Below are 25,734 nucleotides of genomic sequence, written 5' to 3' on the forward strand. Positions count from 1 at the left end.
AGATAAAATTAGACACCTGGTACTCAGCAGATAGAGGGAGGGCATGTGTGCTGCACTCTTCCATTTTTCTGTATGATCAAATTTTTTATTATGAAAGGTGAAATAAATAATAGATAAAATGAGAAAAAACTGAAGTTTTAATATTCTCTTCCTACACTCCAATGAACAGTCTTGCATATTTTGAACGTCTACTTCACTTTGGTGATCAATACATATTAGAATGGGAGACTGTCTTTAATGAAAAGAAATGCCAGCTCTCCATGAACACTAAAAACTCTATCAAATAGTAGTAATGAGTGTTCAGATAAAGACTGTCATTTTGTGGACAAAATTTTTTTTTCTGATTTAAAGTGTTTAAAGAATTCTTCTAAACCAACAGATGTCTCTGGTTTCTCAATGAGCAAACTGCTATGAAGTCCTAAATTGTTACTTCCAAACTATGGCATAAGGCATTCCAGACTCAGAGGAGAAACCCCCAAGTCCTCTTGGGCACAGGCCTGAATCCTAGAAGTACCAAACAACTGTTGGAGGTGCTATACCAGTCCCCCTACTGTATATACACGTCTCCTTTAAGTGGGATCACTAATGTCACCTTGTCTGCCTTCATGCTAAGTAACTGCTGACAGAGGCTAACAATTAAGAATACTAAGAATTAACAAGGGCCAAGCAGAGATATCTCAGAAACCACAAAAAGAACAAGTATAACTGTGAACTACAGATCAAAAAGCGGAGCTATAAAATCAAATGGTAAACACAGACTGAAAGAAAGAAAGAAAGAAAGAAAGAAAGAAAGAAAGAAAGAAAGAAAGAAAGAAATTAATTCTGTAGGTACTGGGGAATCAAGCTAAATATCAGAGAACCAAGAAGCTATGATTAAGTTTTAAAAATACTGACCTGACATCTACTACATGCAAATTCTTAGCTAAGGCCATGGCATGTAGAGGATAAAGAAGAGAGATGAACACAGAATAGACTCAAAGGACTTTGGGACACCATGACTGCCTATTTATTTTTCCTATTTCTCTGGCCCTATATTCTCAGTCTTGTTTCTCTATGCCCTAAATGTTATTATTTCTTAGGGCTCCAGCTTCACTCGGTCCTCTTCTCAATCTAAATGCTCTACTACTGTTAAACCCACATTTCTTACACTGCCCCAATTCCTGAATTCTATGCCTGTACATCCCCTCCCCACCAAATCCTTGATAGAGCACTGTCCTTGAAGTCCCTCTGGCACTTCCTCTTCCAGTACTCTGGGTCTTTGTCAACCGTATCTATAGCTGCCCAAGCCAGAAATTTGAATGTCCTTATAATCTAATCAATCCTACTACTATATCAATCCCCCCGTGTATCTAATCTAAAAATCCTCCTGATCTTACGGATTCTTTTTCAACATATTTTAAGTTCCTCCATTTATCTAATCCCTCAGCCCATTTCATGGGCTCTTGAAACAAATACTTCAAAACAAAATCCAAATTCTTTAGAAAGGCATATATGGCCCTTAGAAATCTGACCCCTCTTTACCTGCCTGGCATCACCTGCCCTCCTCAGTGGCTACACCCCAAATGCACCTCTTGAACATGCCTGTGACCCCATTTCCGTACCAGTAAGTACATTAGACTACGACTGTAACCTATTTGATTACGTTCAAATATACTAAATAAATATACTAAAAGCAACATTGCTGTAGTATCACCTGCTGATTCTGCATCACTTTTGCTAGCCTGTGAATATCGTAATGCTTTGGTAGAGAAGGGATATAGGTATCTCCTTTTTGAAAATTCTCATCTTCTAGCCACAATATATACACATTGAAGAGCCTGAAAGAAAAAAAAAACCATAATTACATAAAATCCAAAAGGATGTGTAAACAAATGAAGTTTCTTACATCTCTAGGAACACTGTCACTACTACATAAAAGTAAAAAGCACAGAATAAAGAAAATGCTTTCAACCACCACACAGTCCCAAGAAGCTTATGGGCCAGCAGCAGATCCCAGAAGGTCACAAATCCTTCAAATATGATGCAATAATCGCTACAATGAGGCTGTGAGGAAAGAGCTAGGTGAACTCTATTATTAAAGTGAGGGTAAATACAACACAAACAAAAAAATCACTGGAAAAGGTGATTTTAACCCAGTCCTGGGATCTGAACTTAGGACTTTTTCCTTCCTGGGCAATCCAGTCACAGTGAGCCTCAGCAGTTGGAAAAGTTTAACATCCAAATAAACACATTTTCTGTCTTTCAGAGAAAACATTTAAAGCCATGTTAAACTTTCGCAACAGAAGAAGCTGCCAGCTTTAGGTTCAGTGACGCTCTCCAGCTTCAAGAAATCACAAACACAACTCGAAGCATGTGTGCACCTTGTTCCCATTAAGAAGGTATAAAGCAAAGCTTGGCTAAAAAAAGAAAGAAAAAAAAAATCTCCATTTTCCAGGAAAAACTTTTTTAAAAATTTGATGATGTTTCCTTTGTTTCTTCAAGGAACACAGTCCATTCAGCTAAGATCCCTGGTATTTTAAGCAGCTGTGTGCAGAGGAGTCTGTGGTACATAAGTTGCTGGGTGGTGCCTGGGGGGTGGCATGGCTTGGCTTTGCTCAGTAACGTGGAAAACCACCTCTTACCTCTGAGACAGCCTGTGTAGGAAGAGAGCAGGGACAGGACCCTGAGGCTCTCAACACAGAAGGGGCCGGTGCCGAGCTCTCTCCCAGCCTCTGATTCAGTTAGATAGCTAGTTTACCAACATGCCAACAGAAGAGGCATTTAAGAGAGACAGAAGGGCACATCAAACTTTCTTGGCTGATCTAAATGTTCAAAGATTAAGCCTGCCCACTGTTTAAGCCTAGCTAAAAATAAGTTTTCCTTCAAGCAAGCAAGATAAGGGGAGAAATCATTTCAGAGGCTGAAAGATGACCCAGAGGGCATTCGGGTCAAGCAAGCCTGAAGCCTCAGTGCTGGATCAAAACTCTGGGTTTCCTCACCAAGACATTTTGTATTCAGGGCTAATTGTTAGAAGCCATTTTTATTAAGTCTTATTTAGACTAATACCTAGTTTATAGCAAGTTTAAATGTAAGGTAAAGGAATAGTGTGAAAGGGACCAAATTTACTTCAGAGTTCTTAACCTTTTTTTGGGGGGGGGGGGGATACACATTTTGTGCCTGATTTTAGAAGTGGTTTTGGGTGATTATGAGATTGTACCTTACCCCAGGTAAATTCCAAGAGGTGTATGGACTTCCCTTAAAGAATCTTGCCTTGCTCACGATTTTCCTTTAGAGAAGTGTCCTAGCAGGCCTTAGTAGATGTTTACCAGCTATCATCGATTGTTTTGGTTTCTGTTATTACATAGGGCAAGAGAAAAGGACATCAGCCCTCTGGTTTCAGACCTTCCATAGACTCCAGGCAGCTGACAGCTATATCCAAACTGCTCGTTCCCTTCTCATGAGGAACACAGAAAAGAAGTATTTTAAGATGCAGACCTAGCCCAAATCACTCTCTGTATTCCATCTAACAGGGCAGAGAGAATGACATCTGGCAGTCTGTAGCCCAAAACAATGGCTCCAGCAGAGTACCCGGTGCTGTGAAAGACAGTATATATGGCTAAAAAACCATAGCCCACCTCACGAGCTCTGTGTGCAGTTCTGGTGAAGTCAGATAGCCAGGGGTGCCAGCCTGGCTGCCAGGCGGCCCTTCACTGCCCTCTGCTGGAACGCGGAGGGCTTTGCTCGCAGCATGGTGGAAGTCAGCCACCGCTGTCAGGCGTCTCTTCATTTCTTTCAACAAACTGATATGAGCAGGGCTTTGAAAAAACCTTCTTCCAATACAACCATCAATGGGTAACCTTAAAAAGTACAAGCAGAGATCACAAGATCAACACAAGGTGCTCTTTCTGGATGGCACTAAACTGCAATCAATTAAGGAGTCAATGGCTATAAATATACCACACTAAATCAATAGCTGTTACTTCTACCTCAGTGGTTAGTATGAGGCTCCAACAAAATGGTGTGTTTGAAAGCAGTTTTAAAAAGAATGAAAAGCTACACAAATTTCAGATATTATTACCCCTTAGCAGTATAGAATAAAGACAGTTTCTGCTCTAGAACTCGCAAAGTGGTAGAAAACAGAAAGCCCAGGGACCAATATCTGTATGTTCTGCAGGACTGAATTAAGGGAGTAGGGTGAGCCAGGAACAGGGCTGGAGCCTGAGAACATGGTTGATAACAGTGGACAGTTCTGGCTGGTCAGGGTCCCTTCATTCCCAGGGGAAAAACCAGACACCCCCAACCACAGCCCACAGGCTGCCAGGCACAGCCTGGCCTCTGTCCACACCTGCACTGCCCATCACAAATCCACATGGCTGACCCCCATGACAGTCACACGAGCAGCCTGCTTGGGTCAGTTTCTCTTCCCTTTGCAGCTCCAGGCACCCTAGACTACAACTTGCCTGGCACCAGGTACTCTCTTCACCCTGTTGGTACAGAGAGAGCTGCCACAAGATACTCTAAACTCAAAAACTGTCCAGTTTAATAAATGTAAAACAGGGAAATTCCTAGGCAGAGGTTGAAGAGTGGTTCTAACTCAAAGGCCACAGTGTGAGGACACAGAGCATCAGAGCAGTGCAAAGTGATGAACAGGTTCACAGACACTTACAACAGCTGGTACCATACCCGTATTGTGGTCCTGGGCGGTGAAGATACAGAAGGAAGAACTTCTGCCAAATGAGAGGCAGAAGAGGGTGATCAGAAGGTGTGACAAGGGCCTGGTGGGCCCAACGATAAATCAGCAGCCTCTGGAGGGATGGGATGATGGGGAGCTTCAGCTGGGCCTGGGCTTTCTATAAAAGAGGAGGAGCTTTGAGCAACCATGACATGGTCACAGTTCCAAACAATCTGCTCTTTCTAAATGATCCAAATGAAACACTGAACATTTTGTTTTCAATTCAGTAAGAAAAAAAATCCTATCACTTTATTTTTCCAACCCACTATCTAACACATTAACTTCCTTGGTAGCAAGGGGGCAGTTTTTCTGTCAAAACATTTCACAGACCCCCCAGATTGGAATGTGTCCTACACGTTTTATCTCATTGCCATGCCTTTCCTGAAAGGGAGCATAAATGCCACAGTGCAAGGGAGCAGAATGATAGGAAAACCAAAAGTCAATTTTACTGTCAAGCACTATCAATCTCTTGAACATTTAGACTGAAAAGGACTTTCAAGAATGATAAAGTCCTTAACAGGGACTGAAACCCAAGAGACAAGTCTCTATTATGAGACCCTAAACTAGGTCTTTCATTCCAGGCTTTTTCCTCACTTTAGTGAGCCTAAAGATCAGCTAGGGAGTTTTTAAAATAAATTCCTGGTCCCACTCTAGACTTAGAAATTTAGAATTTCAAAAGCTGGGGTCCACGAATCTGATTTTTAACAAGCTCTCCAGGGGACTCATGCACATGACACCCACTGGCAATTGTTTTAAAACAAGGGCAATACCATCCAGCCATGCATGAACACAGACTTCAGTCATTTATGTGACCTCTTTATGCTAAATAAAGCTTGGAAAGGAAGTATGCACTTCAATTATACAGTTTTAAGCACTGGTTTGGATATTGTACTTTCCAAACATTTACAACAATAGAAAATGCAGAAGTTCCCAAGATTTTAGATGAATCCATCAGTAAACCACCTGCTCCCACTCAAATGCAGAACTGCTATGTGCACCTTCAGAGCTTGGTCGGGGGTAAAAGCAGAGTTTATAACCAGTTCCCCTTCTACAACTCTTCGGAGCTGGGAGTCTTCTTCAAAGATGGACTCCATGTTCAGTACTGTCCAGGCGAACCAGACCTACAAGGACGGCAGGTAAGAGTGAGAGGAATGAGTAGCTCACTCAGATGAAATACATCCCAGTAGTCTACAAATTCGCATATCTTCGACCAGATATCTCAATCAACAAGTATTTATAGCTTCCACAATTAACAGAGTTCTTACACCTATCACTGTTCCTGTCACAGATATAAATTTAGATAAAACAAATCACTGAAAAATGCTAAATTCCTTCAGAAATGCCACTTCAGTACAAGAAGATATTCATCCACACAATTATTTATTGGGCAAGTTCCATATGCACGAGGGTCAGGAAAGAGGGTCAGATATAAGTTCTGGCCTCAAGAAGTTTTCTAACTCTTCAAGGAGATGAGACTAATATAGAAGTAACTACAATGTGAAGTGAGAGGAGTCAGGAGTCAAATGCAACATGAAACTGGTGGAAGGAGGGCAGGGCCACAGAGGTGGGAAGACAGAAATGGCTCTGCATGGAGAATGGGGGCGAAGGCATGCCTGGCAGGAGGAGTTTCAGCTGGATCATGAAAGGAGAAAGGAAGAGCAGGAGGCAAGACTGATGGGAGGGTGAAGGATGTCCCTACTGGTGTAAGTGACAAATCAGGGACATAATGTGACGCACAAGTCAGACAGGAGGTTAACAATGAAGAAGTGGCTGCTGCTAATGGTGATCAGAGCAGCCAACACTGAATACGTGCCTCATAGCTGGACTAGCACGGGTCTGGGTATGTTACAGGCAGGTGTGATCATTATTACACAGAGGAGGAAACTGAGGATATAGAGGTGAGCAAGCTGTCCAAGGCTCAGGGCTAACAGAGCATACTGAACCAGTGGTCTGGCTCCAGCATCTGCTCTTAACCACGCTGCTGGGCAGGCCCTGCAGTCAGCCAGACCAGGCCTGACCACGAGCTGTTGGATCCTGAGCCAGCCACTTGGTCCCACAAAACCTCAGTTAACTCCTCTGCGAAACAGCAACAGCGCCTTCTCTACAGAGGGCCACGGGGAGGATTAGACAGTAGGTGCTACATGAACGCTACTTAAAGCCAGCAGCACTATATCAGCAAAGATGGTAACATTAAAAGTTCCCAAAGATGACCAATCTTTGGCTGCAGGGGCTTTCCTACCTGAGTGGGTGTGGCCAAGCCCTCCACGAAGGAAGGAGTGATGTTGCCAGCCACAATCCAGCTCACCAAAGAAGAGAGCAGACTCCGGTCACAGTGGTAACCCAAAGCATTCTACACAGGGGACACGGTGTGCAGCAGAGAGAAGAGGCTTTAAAAAAACCTTATCAAGAATATCAGCAATTATCTTCCCACGATGGTAGGTTCTGGTAAGACATGGATTTCACTAGTCCCCCCCAGCAATGATAGTCACAGGCAGCATGTTACAGCCAAATGCAGTGAGCAAGGCTCCTCCTCGGGGATCCTTCCCTTTGGCTTCCCTGGAGTCTACACTGGCAGGACTATGGTTCCTAAGATTAGGCCCCATCAAGACCAATCTTGCCAATGATTGAAAGACAAATTCTCTAACAGATTTACCTTATGTTGCTGGTAGAGCAACTTCTGCACACAGTCTTCCTGCATCAGCTGAAAAGCTGTTTTACACAAGTGGTCCATAAGGAAGAGGATGGGTTGTTCTCGGTACCAAAGATGCTGGCTTATTAGAGCCTGAACCCAGAACTCTAACACAGCAACGGGACCTACTTCGTTGGGCTGAGTGCTTATGGATATGTGAGCCTATGGAGAAAGGGCTCCAGTGATGTGGAGGTAAGAGTTAGTCTCCCATTCTTAAAACACCAGCAAAACAACTACTTTCACTACAAGCACACATCTGCTGACGTTTTTTGGCCAAAAGCACTGCGGTGAGTGCTCTGAAATGACCAACACTCAGACGTGCTACCACCAGCATGCTTGACTGGGAAGGTGGGCAAGGGTGGATTCAGGGGCTTCCTCAGGGCCTGACCTGGATCATGCTGTTGAGAAGCTTCACGTTGTCCCCATGGCTGGCTCCTGTCAGGTGCTGCGCCACCTTCTGGGTGACCTGCTGTGTGACCCCCTGAGGGACACCACTGTCCAAGTGTAGGAACAAGAGGAGGTGTGACAGAAACCTGCCAAGACACAGGATAATCAATACCTGACCTTCTAATCAGAAGTCAGTAAAATATTCAGGGGCTGATGACTTATGAGGAAACAGAAAACAAAGCTCTATTCAGGGATTTCAATAAATCTTCAAGAATTCAGAAAAATGAAGTTTCCAAATTTAAGGTGGGTTAAAAGGAATCTTCTCTACAGCTATATCCAAGACACACCAACACATACACAAGTCAAAGAGTGACAGCCCAAGTGCCCCTTTATCTCTCCTCACTCCCCCCAAAGTAGATGGCTAGAAAACCATCCCATAATCCTATATTGGGTGTTGACTTGTGTGAACCAAGGTAGTGTAAGGGGCCCTGTGGGACGCGGGGGTAGGGTCCCACCACAGTCAGTCAGGACGTGCCCTCAGCTCCCTGGGTGTACCGGCTTCCTCCTCCCATCTCCCTCCTCCTCAGGGTTTTCAGCCTGAAGCACTCCCCCACACCTAACTGGGCAATGTCCTCCTCATTCCCCACATCTCACCTATAATGCCCTTTGCCCAGAGGACACCTCCTGACCCTTCCCTGCCAAATAAAATACACCCAACACATTAAATGTCTCCCAATCCTGCACTCAAACGCCCCCTTGCCCAGCCACCCACTGCCTCCTACTCCACCCCCCTCCAAGTTGTGACAACCAAAATCATCTCCAGACATGACCAAATGTCCTCTGAGGGTCAAAATCACCCCTGGCTAAAACTACCACTTTAGAATCATGAGCCTTTGTCCCCAGTTGCATGAACCAACACATCCCCTTCTTGGTGAAATCAGTGTGCACCGGATTTTTACCATGTGCAATTAAGAATCTTGATTCATATCCCATCCTTAATTCCCTCCCTCCCCAAGCAGCTACTTCATTTACCATAAATCACATATACTTTTACCCATAATGCAAATACAACCTATACACCACAGCCTTTCTAATAATACTTTGCTTCTTAACTTTGAAATTACCTCAAAAGTCTTTTCTCAACATTATGAATGTCTCATGGAATAAGCACCTTCCTATGTATCTTATCTGTTTGTAATACTGCAGACAATGAAAAGCAATGGGTTTTTCTACCGTTACAATGGCAAAGCCATTTACTGCTCAATGTCAGAAGCACTATTCCCAGGTTTCATGGAAACAACTGCTCCTTCAAATACTAATAAGCTATAAGGAATCTAAAATTAAATGAAAAGGGGAAGTACCTTTCATGAAAATAAAACTGGAATCATTATGAGTCACTATTCATCAACCTGCATCCTAACTAGGGAAGAAGTTTTCTGCCTCACAAACAACACATTACTGAATTACATGATTCCCTATTTTACTTGCAAATACAGTCGTCTGTACTCCCTGGGCTGTACTCTACTTACTGCTCGTTCTTCAGAAGGTAATACTGGCAAGGGTAGAACAAAGGCAGGATCTTATCCAGGACATGAACCACTGTTCTCAAATGCCTCGATTGGACCAGAATTCCCAACAGTGAGATGCCTTCGGCACAGAACTTCTCAATGCTAAAAAAAGAGACAAAGGCAATGAGCACTCAAGGTTGCCAGTTCAGGAAATGATGTTCTTCTAATGAGCCATCAGCCTACTTGCCACCCAAATGATCTCAGGTCTCCAACACATTTTTGCAGAGCCAAACTTCACACAGAAATACGAGCATCAGACCTCTGGAAATACAAAGGAACTTAAACCATTCAACTAAATTTTAATTTTATAGATGAGAAAGGTGAGGTATCATGCCCAATTCACACAATTTCCTAGTGTAGGGCCAAAATGAGAACCCAGGTTTGCAAATTTCCAGTCCAGAGCACTCGCCACGACCCTATTTTGCTTCTCAAATGGTGCTTCTTCTAAGAGTCATGGGGCTCTCACTGTCTGCATATTTCCACAAGGGATTAGAGGGAAGGGAATATTCAAAAGTGAGTTCACTCTGTTAGTATAAACAAAGGGCAAAATTCTTCTGAAACCAATTTGCATAAAAATTTCTTTGGCTCACCTCAGAAAATCTATCTTTAAGAAATAACCTCAAGTGTGGGGAAAATTTGTCAGATGATCCATGTTGCACTTTTCAAAATTATTTAAAATCACAGATTCAGAGGCAGAAATGATTTGTGTAAATTTTGGAAAAATCCATTCAATGCGAGTATTATTACAACATTTTAAAATGATGCATACAAGGGGCACCTGTGTGGCTTAGTCAGTTAGGCGTCCAACTCTTAGTTTTGGCTCAGGTTGTGATCTCACAGTTGAGAGATCAAGTCCCCCATGGGGCACCATGCTCAGTTCAGAATCTGCTTGAGATTCTTTTTTCTTCCCTCTCCCTCCTCCCTCTGCTCCTCCTCCCACTCGTGCTCTCTGTCTAAAAAATAAAATAAATAAATAAAATCTTTAAAAATAATGCATATAATGTCCAAGCGCAACATGGAAAAATTCTACTATACTCACGTTGGAGGAAAAAAAAGGTTATACTTCTGATTACAAAGAAGAATTATAAAAAAAAAAAAAAAAATTATAAAAAAGGGGAAAAAACGGACAATATCACACCAAAATGTTCACTGTGCTAGAGAGGTTGAAGTAAGTGGCTCTTTCTCTCATCTTCTTACCTTATAGTTTGATTATACTAGTTTGATTCTAGGGCAAAATGTCATTTCAAAACATAAAAGTATTAGTGCAAAGATTATGCCACCAGGAAATGTTTATTATTAGAATGAAAAACAACGGATATACAAAATTATACATACATTATAACTTCCATAAAAGATCAAAGGAAAAAATAATGGGTAAAAATAAACAGAAAAAAACCCACAGTGTTTCAATAGGGTAAAAAAGATTCTGGGTGATTTCTTTGACTATTGTTTTCTGTACTGTGTGATGTTCTATTCATGTACAACTTCTATCCCTGCATAATCTGCTCCCAACCCCAAGCACATTCATAAGATTGTTTTAGGTTAGTTCTAGTACAAATATATATATCCTTGATGACAATGGGTAGATGGAGGTCAGCCCCAAAGGGAAACACTTTATTCTCATCTTTACTCCCATTCAGGATTCAGTAATCAGCACCAAACAAATATTTATGTTTGGGGAAGACCCACAGTAGCATCAGTGAATAAAGAGTACAATCCCAGAACGAATACAGGAAATGAGAGAAATCACAGAACGATTAAGTTCAGAACACTACCTTCAGAATCCACAGACCAGCCATGTGCTGAATGTGTTAAAAGTATTATCACTCGCTTAAGGCTCATCAAGTAAGTCCAGGACTATCATTACCCCCATATTAGAGATGAGAAACGTGTACAGGTACAGGAAACTGAATGACACTAGGGCTACTGGGAAAAATGCGAAGTGCCTTCTAAAGTACCTATATAACATCTCTTCTCGTCCCAGTGGATCAATTCTACCCTTTTTTACCTTTCAAATTTGTCCATTGCATTTTGGCCCTACTCACCTACCTGGTCACCTCTATTCACCAACGTGAAGCATGGGCTTGGGTCAGGAGTGTTTCTTCATCACTCCCCACCTCTCCCCCCTCTCTACTCATAGACCCAATTCTCCTTCCCACATTCATGCAATCAAATACCACTGGTTCAAGTTTTGGAGATATACAGATAGTGCCCTTGCCTTCAAGGAGCATGCAGTGCACGAGTATTACACTACAACACAGTAAGGGTGTTGCTCGGCATGTATGAGTGCTGTGGCGTGGGGTGGTGGGGGGCAGGGGGTGGATGGTCTGTAGCTGAATCCCCAACACTGTGGGCAGTCACCTGGAGAGGGTAAGCATTACCATTCTACCCCCTAGCCTCAGACGCCTTCTCTACTTAGGACTCCTCTTCAAAGCTTAGCGACTCTATGTAGATATTCTGCTACTGATCTCTCCTTCCTTCAAATTCCTTCTGCCCATACTTTTGAATGCTTCTCAATCCAGGCTGTACCATAGAATAATCTGCAGAACTGGCCCCCAAACCAATTCGATCAGGATTCTCACCCTCTTCACTGCACAGGCAGTTTGAGAAGCACTCTGAAGACTCTAAAGAACAGCTGGGGTGGAGAAGCACTGCTTTACCAATCTCATCTGGCCCACAATAACATCTTTACTGCTGCCAATTGTTTGTTGTCCATCATCTCCACTACCCTGTCAACAACGTGAAGGTAGCTAACCAATAATATCGTATCGCCCCATTTCATGGCACAAGGCCGAAGACAAATAGCTGATGGGACACCTGGCATCCCCCTGAAAATATACACAATGTGGAACAAGATGATGAAATCAGGATGCTAAAAAGGTATTACAGGGAGTCTAAAATGCAAGAACCAGAAAGCATGTAGGTGAAAGAGATTTTAGAAAAAATTAGTATTTCATAGGAAAATGATCTTTTCAAAAAAAAAAACAAAGATTTTTAATCAACTAAGAACTCATTCATTTACTTCCTGCACCAGCTGCTGATTGCACCAGCTACAGCCTTCAGCACTAAGGATAAAATGGTAACACAAGACCAACATGGTTCCTGGGGTTAGGACCTCACAGATGATCCCTGAGAAGACTGAACAGACAACTATAACAGTGTGGTAAATGCTCCAGTGGAAGAGACAGAGACAGCTTTGGGGTCACGCCAGAGAGCCATGTGACCTGATCAGACATTTCTTTCCCCTGGACAGGTTTAACTCTTTAGGGGAGAAGCCTGAGTCTGCCATCACTTTAAACAAAATTCAGTACAGATGACCAATTATTTTTATGTGATCTCTGTTCCAAGGAAAGAAAGTATCTACTGCTGACATAAACATTCCACTCTGAGGGACAGATATACTCTGTCCTCGTCTATAATGTATAAGGTGATTTTTTGGAACATATCTGTCTTATATGAATTTGGGCAGCCATTTCCCCTGGAGAAGCCATTAATAAGGCTTATGATTTGGTCCTGATCACCTTTAGATAGGTTTGATGGAGGCCTCAGACCTTGGGATGTGAAAAATGAGAACTAGAATCACTGACGATGAGATTCAACAACCCTAGGGGCTCAGCCCACACTGTACCTGTGGCCCACGGCTGTCATAGCTAAGGCCAGATAACAGCCGATGGGCATGCCTGCCTTAACAGCCTTCAGGAGAGGATGAAACGTGGGGGACTCCGTCATGTCAGGCACAGTGCTGGAGAAGGGCACAGCTGGACAATTCTGCTGTATTCCATAATCATTTTTGTGCAGTTTTAACCTCAAGATCAAGTTCCAGGCCCACTGGTTAAATGAGGTCTCAGGTGTCTCTCCATATCGAACAATACTGGCCAAATATGAAACCTAAAACAATTATTTATTGTAAACCACATTAGTCACATACAAATTAAATCAGTAAGCTCACCCGCCCATTTCCTTCTGTGATTGACAACATCCTCAAAAGAGAGGTCATTTTACTTGCCAGGAGTCAGTGTTTGCAGCACTCAACGCAATCTCTCACAACTGACCACTTCTGCTCAATTGCTAGTCACTTTGTGAACCTGATCTGAGTCAGTGCACAGAAATGAGTAATAATACAAAAGTTGGTACACAACAAATGGTGTGGTGATAAATACGCTTTAACAACCAGCCCGGAGTGTGGGAGGTCATTTACACGGTTTGTCAATTGTGGTGGTCAGTTTTCAAGCTACCAATAGGTTAATAATCTAGTTTTCAAGTTCCTAGAAATTTAACAGTCTATTCTCCTGAGCTAAAACATACCAGCTCCAGCTCCAGCTCATATCAAAGTCCACAATATTAAAATGGTCATATATAGGCTACTTCTCAAAGAAACATCCTTATCCAACCACAGAATTCAATTTCAGTATCTTAAGTGGCCAGAATGTTCACAGGTAACCTAAGAGTAAATACTGTAACTTTATCCACCCAGGCCATTTACAATAAAGATGTTAATATATAAGAGAAGTAAATACCTGCTTCATACTTTCAGAAAGAAGCCCAGCATATGGCTTCTGTGCAAGGTATTTCTGGTATGCTTCAAGAATCATTAAAGCCACTTCAGCATGGACTGCTTGATCCAGATGAAGGGTACCCTTGTAAAGAAAAAAATAATCACAAACGTGCCATCTTGATTTTTTTTTTTTTTTAACATACCCTTGAACAAGAAGACTAGGAAGAGTAGTAAAAAAGGACCGACCTTGGATGTAGAACCTAAGCTTTCGAAAAATTACATCCCCTAACAATAGGAAAAAACACTGAAATCTTAAAGAATCATTACATTGCACTTAAATAGGTTTGAACTCAAGTCATCTTGGCTCAGGTCATGATCTCAGGATTTCTGCCTGAGACACACTCTCTCTCTCTCTCCCCCTCTCACCCTCCATCTCTCACACACATGCAAGTACACGCTCTCTCCTCTAACTAAATAAAGTATTTCTTTTTAAAAAAAGATACTCAACACAGATAAAATATTCCTTCAGGAGCCTGAAGTTGCCTATTGAATTTCCCATCCAATCTTCCTTTGCAACCTGAAGAAATACATTTTTTTAAGATAGATAGATGGGGGCAGCCCCGGTGGCTCAGCGGTTTAGCGCCGCCTTCAGCCCAGGCCTGATCCTGGAGACCGGGGGTCGAGTCCCACATCGGGCTCCCTGCGTGGAGCCTGCTTCTCCCTCTGCCTGTGTCTGTGCCTCTCTCTTTCTCTGTGTGTCTCATGAATAAATAAATAAAATCTTAAAAAAAAAAAAAAAAGATAGATGGGTGGATTGATTGATTGACTGACTGACTTATCTGAGAGACAGCATGAGCAGAGGGGAGAGGGAGAAGCAAGCTCCGCGTTAGACGGAGAACTTGACATGGGGCTCTGGGGCTTGATCCCAGGACCCTGGAATCGTGACCTGAGCCAAAGGTAGACACTTCACCCACTGAGCCACCAGGAGCCCCAAGAAATACATTTCTTAATCCTTTAACAGAAAGTGATTTTCCTAACGAAGGTTCATAGAGACTCTTGTAGGGAGGTCCTCACACAGCCTGCTGGGACAGAGAGGACTAAGAGGTTCTATTCATAAGTCAGAAAACACAAAGATGAAAAACAGCCCACTACAGCTCTCACCCACCAGCACTGGATTGGGAGAAGCCGCAGATGGACCCAGGGGCAGGCCCAGGTGGTCAGGGACACTTTGGGAGAAAAGCTGCCTGGCTTGTTTTCTCATCTGTACAAACAGGGGTCAAGTTCATGCAAACCACGTAAGATGGTTATGAGGACTAAATGATTGCTCAGAACACAATCTGGCAGAGAGAGAGGGCTGAGTTCTCTCCAATTTTACCTTTATAATATTGAAACTTTTTTTTAAGATTTTATTTATTTATTCATAGAGAGAGAGGCAGAGAGAGAAGCAGGCATCATACAGAGAGCCCAACGTGGGACTCAGTCCAGGGTCTCCAGGATCACGCCCTGGGCTGCAGGCAGCGCTAAACCGCTGCGCCACCGGGGCTGCCCAATATTGAAACATTTTGATCTAGGAACTAATTAATAAGGGCTAGGGTAAAGGAGAAGGTAAGTTTAGCAGTCAAAATCATTGACATGCTATCTTTGGAGATATATGATAGATAGCAAACTCTTAATAATGATAAGCTATTACTAATAAGACTATTAATAAACTATTATGAACAAAAACTACCACTGCTGAGTACTTACTGTGCACCAAGAACTGCCCTAAATGTTCTGCATGTCCTAACTTGCTGAACCCTTGCAACAACCCTACAAGGTAAGCATGTGAGTATCACACTGAGGGATGACCAACTGAGGCCCTGAGAGTTCAGGATGCATTTGGGATCATATAGCCAGAAGACGGCAGAGCTGGGAACAGAACCCGGGCATTCAGGCTGGCTTATAGCCCAGGCTCCTAACCAACGCATGATGTTTTAGGAGATAAATCTGGCAATGACATCTAAGACAAAATGCAGGAGGAAAAGGGACCAGAGATAGGAGAGGCAAGTAAAAGGGACTTCAGTAAATAGCTAGAGATAACACAACAGATGCCAGCAGTCTATGGGAAAACAAGAATTTTCACTGTGGAACAATTTATCTTCTTTTAAAGGATGGTCCCTCTGCAAAACAGAATTAAAGAAAAGACCCTAAACTCTGACACAGCTAACAGAATTTGCAGACCTTGCAAATGATACTTAGAAATGTTTATGTTCTGAGAAAACATTTCTTTAAAACTGATGCGTGTAGAACCCTCCAGTCTGTAGAGAATGGTTTTAACACATACCTGGTCACCAAATCCCCAATTTAGTCCTTCTAGAATAACGCAGGCCAATTTATTCTTCACCATTGTCAGGTTATAATTCAGTAACCAATCCCGAATGACGGCTATCTCAGGGGCAGATGGTCGCCAGAGATACAAAGGCAGTTCTTTAAACAAGTATAAAGAAACCTTATTTAAAAGAAAATGAGGACAATTAAGATCGAAACTTACGAACAATCCTCTATTACTACAGTATTATATTATTAAACTGCTTGTAAAAAATATTTCCAAGAGGAAGTGGGATTTTGTTTGATTGTTAGACAAATGAAATGAACATCATGGACAACCAAATGAAATAAATACTGTTAGACTACTGAAATGGACATCACAGCCAGCCAAATAAAATAACTAATGATACACCAAAAGCACATTTTGCTACTCTTTGTAAAGGTCAATAACCTCTTATTATATACAAATTGATATACCTCCATTTAAGAAAACCACCATATCAAGACCCAAATTTAAAGCCAGGATAAATGAGGAGACAGTCATTCATTTTATGGAGAGACTTAGCACTTTAAATAGTTATTTAAACAAACAAAAAACAGAAATAGACTCAACTACAGAGAACAAACTGGTAGTTGCCAGAGGGGAGAGGCATAAGGGAATGGGTGAAAAAGGTACAGGCTTCCAGTTATAAAATAAATAAGTCACAGGGATGACGGTCAATGATATTGTAATAACTCTGTAGAGTGACAGATGGTGACTACACTTATCCTGGTGATCATTTCATAATGTATGCAATTGTCGAATCACTATGTTGTACACCTGAAACGAATATAATATCGCATGTCAACTATTAAAAAAAAAACTATTATTTCTTCTGTGGCATTTAAAAAGATATTTCTGTTAGCCTCTGAGCAATCTGGGGAAGAGGGACAAGGAGTGGATGGAGGTAAAGATGAAACAAGATCAAACAAGAGTTGGTAACTGCTGAAACCGGATGATGGGCACACAGGGATCCTTTACCTTATTTTCTATAGATTTGAAAGATTCTATAATAAAAAGTTTTTTCAATCATGTTTACAAAAAGTCTAGAGCATCACTTTCTGAATATCACATCCATGTGTACAAATTAAGATAAATCTGGGTTCACTCAATAGTTTGCTTTAAGGGAGACTGATCAGAAGAGCAATTTATTTTATAATGTCTAAAACAGTGCTATCCAGTGGAAATATAATACAAGCCACATATGTAATATTAATTTTTCTAATACCCACATTTTTTAAAAAGTTAAATGAAACACATAAAATTGATTTTAATAACATATTTTATTTAATCCAATACATCAACATGTAATTGTTACACAGACCTATTGAGACATGTTACATACTTTTTGTTCATAGAAGTCTTGGAACCCAGTGAGTAGTTTATACTTACAGTACATCTCAATTTGGACTAGCCATCTTTCAAGGACTCAATAGTTATATGTACTTAGTGGCTACTATATTGGACAACACAGATCCAGAACATACATTCTGGTATTTTTCAGGTTCCTGCACTGCTCCCAGTGAGAAGCAAAACAAAATGAGAAAGAACAGTAGAAAGGATAAATTTTAAAGAAACTTTTCCTTTCCTCTGTGTGTGTGCACTCACATACTTAAATTTTCATGAGAACTTATTAATAAAGGTCTTAAATATTCTGAATAAAATGGTAAAACAGAAATTTTGAAGATGGAAAAATCCTACTATACCCTGTGAAAATATGAAAGAAAGGGTAAAATAATGGTTCTAGAACAATGAGTAAAGCAGTGAGATCTATCCAGAAAAACACTTATCCTAGCTAGATAAAATAATGGGATAGCATGGATCTGTCCACCAAGAATCAAAGTGTGGCTATCACAAAAGACCCTAGGGACATTAAAAGGTTAACAAGGAAATATTACCAAAAACTCTATGTCAACAGATTCAACTAGTTAGATGAAATGGGGAAATACCTTTAAAAATATAACTTAGCAAAACTAAGGAAAAATAAAAATCTGAACAGTACTATATTTGTTTTAAAAATGCAAATTGTTATCACAAGGGCCTATGAAGAAAACTCTAGGGCCAGATGATTTCACTGGTAAACTCCATCAAACACTCAAGTTAGAATTAATAGCAATCTTACAAAAACTCTTTAAAAATAGAAGAGGGAATTCTTCCCAACTCACATGTTGAGGCTGACATAACCCTAAAATCAAAATCTAACAAAGACATAACAATTATAAATCAATACCCCTCATAAATATACATGTAAAAATATCCAACAAAAAATATTATCAAATTGAATCTATCAACATATATCAAGAATATTACACCATGATCAAGTGGCTTTTATTCCAGGGAATAATAATGGTTCAACATTTGAAAACTAGAAGATTGTAGAGCCCAAAGATCATTCCCAGGCTCTGGGGCTAGTCTGATTCCTGATTATCCCAGGGTGACAACAAAAATATTCAAAGCTATCCTATTCATCTAAAGGCCTAGAGCATTTGAACAAGTCCCTCCAAAGATGTCAGCAAGTTCACAGAACACAGTTTTAAAGAGAATGGAAGCACCTTTTAGAAGATGTGCTCTAAAACCTTGTGGTCCCAAGTTTTACAACGAAGTATCTCTGGGCAGTTTACTACTCGACCAAAGTTAAAATCTAAGTGTAGCCAAAGCCAGAAAAACACTTAGGAGAAAATGATGATGAGCTCAGTCAAATGGAAAGAATCCTGTGACCCCTACATATATTTCTTCGGGACTCATTCTATTGGATAATTACTCAAAACTGAGCAACCAAAACCATGCTCCTGTATATTGCATATAAAAGGCTTTTCATCTGAATATAATCATATTGCAGTGGGATACAATGCTTTTCCTAAAAAGGACTACTGCCACTATGGAAAACAGTATGCTGATGCCTCAAAAACTGAAAAATAGAATTATCCTATTTCCAGTAATTCTACTTCTGGGTATATACCCAAAAGAATTGAAAGCATGGTCTCAGAGAGCTGTATACTTATGTTCAGAGCTGCATTACTCACAGTAGCCAATAGGTAGAAGCAATCTGAGTGCCCATCAACAGATGAACAGATAAAACAAAATATTCTAGCTTAAAAAGGAAATTCTGACACATGCTATGACATGCATAAACATGACAAGAATATGTTAAACGAAATAAGCCAATCACAGAAGGATAAATACTGTATAGTTTCACTTATATGAGGTACCTAGAATAGTCAAACTCACAGAGAGAGAAAGCAGAATGTTGGTTGCCAGGGCTGGAGGGTGGAGGATGGAGGGAATGGGGACGTACTGTTTCAACGGTACCGAGTTTCAGTTTTGCAAGATGAAAAGAGTTGAGGGATGCCTGGGTGGCTCAGTTGGTTAAGCTTCTGCCTTTGGCTCAGGTCATGATCCTGGGGTCCTGGGATCAAGTCCCATGTTAGGCTCCCTGCTCAGTGGGGAACCTGCTTTGCCCTTTTCCTCCTGCTTGTGCTCTCTCTCTCTTGCTATCTCTCTCTCAAATAAATTAATTAAGTATTAAAAAAAAAAGATGAAGAGTTGTGTTGATGGATGATGGTGATGGTGATGGTGATGGTAGGCAGCAAAACAGTGTGAATGTATTCATGTCACTGAACTTAAAAAGGGTTAAAATGGTATTTTTATGTTGTGCATAATTTGCCACAATTCAATTGCTTAACGTAAAATAAAGTACCATGTACTCCTCCAAGAAAAGCATATTATTTATTCTTCATTTAGAAAAATCTATGTTTCATAAACGAATCTTTCACTGGAATTTGCCCACTTATGAATGTGATGAAGCAATGAGAGTTATCAGTCCTCTATCCTATAGGAGTAATGCAGTGACTACAGGAGGAAGGGCCCTTTGCAAGCACCATGCAGAAAAGAACTTTAATTGTTCAAGTTATGATGCATGACTACCTGCCATTAGAAAAACTCACACATTATAGCATTCTTAGAAATGAAGAAGAAAATCTTCATTAAGCATATGTATTTTAAAGTGGTACATCCACATAATGGAATATTATTTGGCCATTAAAAGGCATGAAGTGCTGACTCAGTCTACAACATGAATGAACCTGAAAAACATTACGCTAAATAAAAGAAGTCAGCCACAGACCACATACTGTCTGACTCCATTTATACCAAATGTCAAGAAGAGTCAAATCTCTAGAGGCAGAAGGTAGATTAGTGGTGGCTTAGGGCTAGAGGGGATGGAAAGACAGAATGTGACAGCAAAAGGATGTATGGTTTCTTTCCGAGGTGATGAAAGTGTTCTAAAACTGAGAGTGGTGATGATGACACAACTCTATGAATATACTAAAAACCATTGACTTACATGCTTTAAATAGATTAATTGTATGCCATGTGAATTATATCACAATACAGCTATTTTTAACATCGATGAAGATTACAAAAGGGATTGTGACAAATGACAGAAATCCACTCTATGTGTCCTGTTCAATTTAAATTACCACTTTTAATTTTGCTTTTGGCTGATGTAAATAGCGCCTACCTTCTTATTGGGGTTGTTTTCTTCTGAGTATAAAATATAAAAACTATGAGAGCCAAACAAACTTTGAAATGTCAACTATTGTTAACTGAAGACTTCAATTAAAAGGAAAACCTGTCATTGAGGCAGGTGGGAAAGTCACTTGGAGGAGATTAAAGAGAAGCAATCGCAGCTTTCTGTTCACAGGTGTGACAAATGGCAGAGCCCGGTACACAGTATGTTCTCTCTTCACCCTGCTTGCACCTGTGCCTCAGTCATGTCCAACAACCTATTCTTCTCATTGCTCCATTGGTGTAGGATTTAAGAGAACAAAAAAAAGCAAAGCAAACAAACAAAACAGTGCCCTTACCATTCCCACCTGGTCAATGGTTTCTTGAACTCGATCCAAAAGGATAGAAATTATCTCAGGGTGAACAGCTGTGATGGCCCCTAAGAGCTCCCGACCAACCTTTGAAAAAGTCTCTCTGGTAGACAGGGTGACATAAGATACCTAAAAGTGGGAGGAGGTGGAGATGGCACTTTCAGTCAATTATCAGTCAAAACAAAGTTCCATAATTCACTTAGGATGTTTTCAAGGATTCTTTTCTTTTCAAATAAAGAATCTCACATGGAGCCTCACATCACACCATGTTCAAAAGATGTCAGACCTTCAAAGGGCTGTCTACCCTGAGGAGTCAGGAGGAGACAGGAAGCAACTATGTAACAATGACTTCAAGTGCGAGTACAGGAAGTATATCCCAAAGTCTTTCTGTGGCTATAAAATAGTCCTTTTGGGATGCCTGGGTGGCTCAGTGGTTGAGCGTCTGCCTTTGGCTCAGGGTGTGATCCAGGGGTCCCGAGATCAAGTCCCCCATCGGGCTCCCTGCATAAAGCCTGCTTCTCCCTCTCTGTCTATGTCTCTGCCTCTCTCTGTTTCTCATGAATAAATAAATAAAATCTTTAAAAAAATAAAATAAAATAAAATTGTCCTTTCACTATAAAAACCTTGGTGTAAAAACTTTTTCAAATTGAAAAAATTGCTAAAATGAGGAAAATCAGAATGCATTTCAAAGAAATATCTATTCTCTCCTTAAATCTTATCTTATTTAAGATCTCCAAAGACAAGCTCTTCTAAAATATCAACATGTACCAGCTACTCTTAAATACTGTATTCCAAAGGACAAGTTACAATCCACTGATGTCAATGGAGAACATTAAAAAACAAAACAAGGGAATAGAAGAGAAAAATAACAATCAAAAAAGGTGAAGGTGCATCTCCATAAGGTTAAGTATTGCTTCTATTTCACACTATATGCACATATGCACGCACACACACAGAATCTGAATGTAATACACAATGCAATTTTTACTATATTGGCCAAAACTCTCAAAACATTCAAAAGCACAAATGTTACTTTCACAAGAGACCTTGAGAATACCACTTACTGTGTGAAAATAGCCCTGCCTCCCACCCCCTGCAATAATCTCATAGCATAAAGAAAGTCTAGAATTCCAGATCCATTTAGGCCTTAACTGTGAGTACAAAATACAAGTATAGGAATAGCCTAGTATTTGACCCTGGAAAAGAACTTTATATCATCCAGTTCTATCATTCTCAAACCACAGTATTAGGGAGAAGGTAATAAATTCAGGGAATCTTCCTCAAATGTAATTTTATTTCAGTTTACTTGAATAGTTTGGAAGAAATATTTTTTAATGAAGACAAACAGATAAATGACAGCCTACATGGAAAATATGCATCTTTTTAAATATACAAAACTCAAAAATCCTGATAACCACTTTGGATTATGTCTCTAGACATGCAGGGGTCCAGAATCTACTCTCTTTCTGTTACAGATGGCTCAGTGAGAAGGTGAAGGCAAACATCTGATCCCAGCCTATCATTTTATAGCTGAGGGAGCTAAGCCCAGAATGGTGGGGTGCCTTTTCAGCTGTGAGATGGGCAATTACTAGCAAAGAAAAAAAATGCAAGTCTTCTAGCTGTAGTGTCAGTCTTCTTTCCACCATCTCATTTAAACTGGCTTGGGGGATCCCTGGGTGGCGCAGCGGTTTAGCGCCTGCCTTTGGCCCAGGGCGCGATCCTGGAGACCCGGGATCGGGTCCCACGTTGGGCTCCCGGTGCATGGAGCCTGCTTCTCCCTCTGCCTGTGTCTCTGCCTCTCTCTCTCTCTCTCTGTGACTATCATGGATAAATAATAAAAAAAAATTTAAAAAAAATTTTTTAATAAAAAAAAATAAATAAAAAAAATAAACTGGCTTGGAAGGGGTACCTGGGTGGCCCAGTCAGTTAGGCGTCAGATTCTTGGTTTTGGCTTAGACCATGGTCTTAGTGTTGTGGGATCGAGCCCTGAATTGGGCTCCATGCTCATTGGGGAATCTGCTTCGGATTCTCTCCTTCTCCCCAACCCCCACACTTGCACTCTAAATAAATAAAATATTTTTAAAAATAAATAAATAAACTGGCTTAAAAGCCAGGCTTCCATGTTATTGGCAGTGTTGTGGGGTGGAAGGAAAACAGACAGTGTTAAAACTCCAAGTGTCAGGCTGTGCCAGACTGTCTACTCCTCACCAAAACTCATGCAGCAAAAGTCAAGAGATAGTAGAGGGAAACGAAATGAGTATGATTCATATTTTCAATATTCCTTATAGCAAACTGAATTCCTTTGATTCTCCATCTCCTTCCAAAGTGCAGACAATACAAAAGTTAGTCACTTTTTTTAAAGCAATGCGAAAAGAATCAATGCACAAATAATCCAAAAGAAAACATTTTTTAGCTGATTTCTAAAACTTATTATTCTAACCTCATATATCTCCAGAACAATAATTTTTATGAAGTCTTCATCCACATTGGTTCTTCTGGCCTGAGCCATCTGAGCAAATGTAGTCAGAAGGCATATTTCTTCTGAGCTATTCATGGAAGAAAGACACTTCTCGAAATTCACAAAATGTTCTGGGTCTGCAAGTTTAGGGCAAGAAAATTGGGAAATAGGGAAACAATGAATATATATCACTTTTAATCATTCTTCCAGAGAGAAAGAAGATATAAAATTAAAAGATATTTAGAAATATTTAAGATTCTTTGTTCCAGAATGGATTTCTACAGGCTTCAGGGAAAAAGAAAGGGACCAGATGAAATTCCAACTTTAGTATAATGTAACCTCAGATGTGACACTTAGCACCCCCAATTCTCAGTTTCTTCATCTGCCTTAAAAGGTTGTTGAAGATTAAGTGACATGAGTGACTGGTAAAGGGTTTTGTCACCAGGAAAAGCACCTTCAAAGGCACACCTGAAACAACGTGGTAACTGTCAGCCAAATGAATGATGACCTGACTAATGAAAACTGCTAGGACTAGCGAAACATTCAGCACAATCACAGCATTCATTTCAAGCAAAAGATATTTTCTTATAAATGAAAATTTGGGGCAAGAAATTAATTATGACCATGACTGCAATACTGCTAAATGTGGTACACAGTAGGATGAGGTGTAAGCAATATTACATTTTGTCACTAGAGGGCACTACTGACAAACGGCTTTGTGACAGTGACGGAAAACTAAATGTCACAAAGGCAGTTATAGAAAAAACATTAGAAAAAAAAAGTCTGCCATCTGAAAAAAAAAAAAAAGAAAGAAAGAAAAAAAAAGTCTGTTTAAAAAACATTCCCCTGATGGAACTGTCAGAGCAGGAAGACAATAAGCCTATACTTCTTTCCATGTGTTTACATCTGAGAAATCAAAGGTAGTCCATCAAATGTCCTATACTTTCAAAATAACTCCATGGAGGCATTTACAACCCAATTTTCATTTCCTGACCCTGAATTGGGATCATAACAAGTTACTACCCAGAGCATTTCATGAATAATGAAAACAGGAATTATCATTCTAATATGTCAAAATAATAAAGCAGTCTTTTGAATTTTAAAATTATTACATATGAGTATGTGGAGTAAAATATTCTCTTAGTCCTTCCAAAAATAAAGAGAATAAAGTCATGAAAGCAAAGGCCCACAGGGTAGGAAAAGATCTGTGCTACACGTTTTGACCAGGCTGTACCTTGGAGCTGCTTCTTGCACTCAGCAGGCAGGAGAGTGATGCAGAGCTTCTCCAGATTCCCACTCTCCACCTGGTGCATGAGGTAGAAGAGCTTCCAGAGCATCTGGACGGACAGCGTTCCAAAGGGCATCTCTGACATAAACAGCCAAATGCCAAGTCTGCATGTTTTAAAGAGTAGGAATAATTTCATATATCAGTCAACTTCACTGAGAAAGCAAGCAGACCTGCTTTGGTAGAGAAAAAGGTTCTTAAATCACAATTTTTCTAACAGCAATTTTTCTAACCAGCTTCAGCCATCAACACCTCAAGAATGGGTAACAGTAACAATACTCACAAAGCACTTAGTCTGTGCCAGGTACTGTTCTAATCACCCTGCCATAGAAACCATCTCACTCCCCCCTCGCTAAAACCAAGGCAAGTTTTATTATTGAGACTATCCCCAACTTACACATAAAGATACTAAGGCACAGAAAGGGTAGTGAAAGACAGAGCTGTGTTTTGAACCAAAGACCTGGGAGATAAGAGATGCTTAGATGTGGATATATATGTGTCTGAGCATATGTGCAGGTTATGTGTGCACACTGACACAAGTGCAATGAGTGGGAGGAGAATCAAAACCTTCCAGGGAATCCCTACTCATCCTCAAATGAAATTCAAACTCCTCAGTCCCAAGTTCAAATGCTTCCACTATATAGCTCAGACCCACGTTTCTAACCAGAGCCCTCGCTGAGTTCAGAGTATTAGACTGAGCCTGGACAAGCCTGGCAAGAACCTCATACCTCCAAGCTGCCATCCCCCCATTTGTGAAGCCCTCCTGATTTCCTCCTCAGCACTATTTCAGAGTTCCATCCATGCCTGACTTTGGCAATATCATAACCTCGACTGGTGGTTCTCACACTGGAGTAGGCAGAAAAATCACAAGGAGACTTTGTGGAAAATGCAGACTCCAAGGCCTGCCTACAGAGATC

The 25,734-nt window shown here is 40.7% G+C and overlaps 1 protein-coding gene across 4 annotated transcripts in view; it reads right to left on the reverse strand.

Annotated features, from left to right (window-relative positions):
- EPG5 (ectopic P-granules 5 autophagy tethering factor) overlaps window positions 1-25,734 on the reverse strand; it is a 101,467-nt gene that overhangs the window by 46,920 nt on the left and 28,813 nt on the right. For 2 of the 4 annotated variants that reach the window (XM_072732280.1, XM_025997047.2), the window contains exons 11-24: window positions 24,767-24,924; window positions 23,515-23,669; window positions 21,063-21,203; window positions 16,174-16,338; window positions 13,873-13,992; window positions 12,984-13,243; window positions 9,317-9,457; window positions 7,789-7,933; window positions 7,365-7,562; window positions 6,951-7,061; window positions 5,710-5,832; window positions 4,663-4,829; window positions 3,615-3,836; window positions 1,694-1,817 (exon numbers count right to left, since the gene is read on the reverse strand). In XM_072732280.1, the coding sequence (XP_072588381.1) occupies window positions 1,694-1,817; window positions 3,615-3,836; window positions 4,663-4,829; window positions 5,710-5,832; window positions 6,951-7,061; window positions 7,365-7,562; window positions 7,789-7,933; window positions 9,317-9,457; window positions 12,984-13,243; window positions 13,873-13,992; window positions 16,174-16,338; window positions 21,063-21,203; window positions 23,515-23,669; window positions 24,767-24,924 (2,230 nt within the window). The remainder of the gene's footprint in view (window positions 1-1,693; window positions 1,818-3,614; window positions 3,837-4,662; window positions 4,830-5,709; window positions 5,833-6,950; window positions 7,062-7,364; window positions 7,563-7,788; window positions 7,934-9,316; window positions 9,458-12,983; window positions 13,244-13,872; window positions 13,993-16,173; window positions 16,339-21,062; window positions 21,204-23,514; window positions 23,670-24,766; window positions 24,925-25,734) is intronic. The other 2 variants (XM_072732282.1, XM_072732281.1) reach the window with 1 other exon arrangement.

The sequence above is a fragment of the Vulpes vulpes genome, chromosome 13 (assembly GCF_048418805.1).
Source record: "Vulpes vulpes isolate BD-2025 chromosome 13, VulVul3, whole genome shotgun sequence".
Lineage (NCBI taxonomy): Eukaryota > Metazoa > Chordata > Mammalia > Carnivora > Canidae > Vulpes > Vulpes vulpes.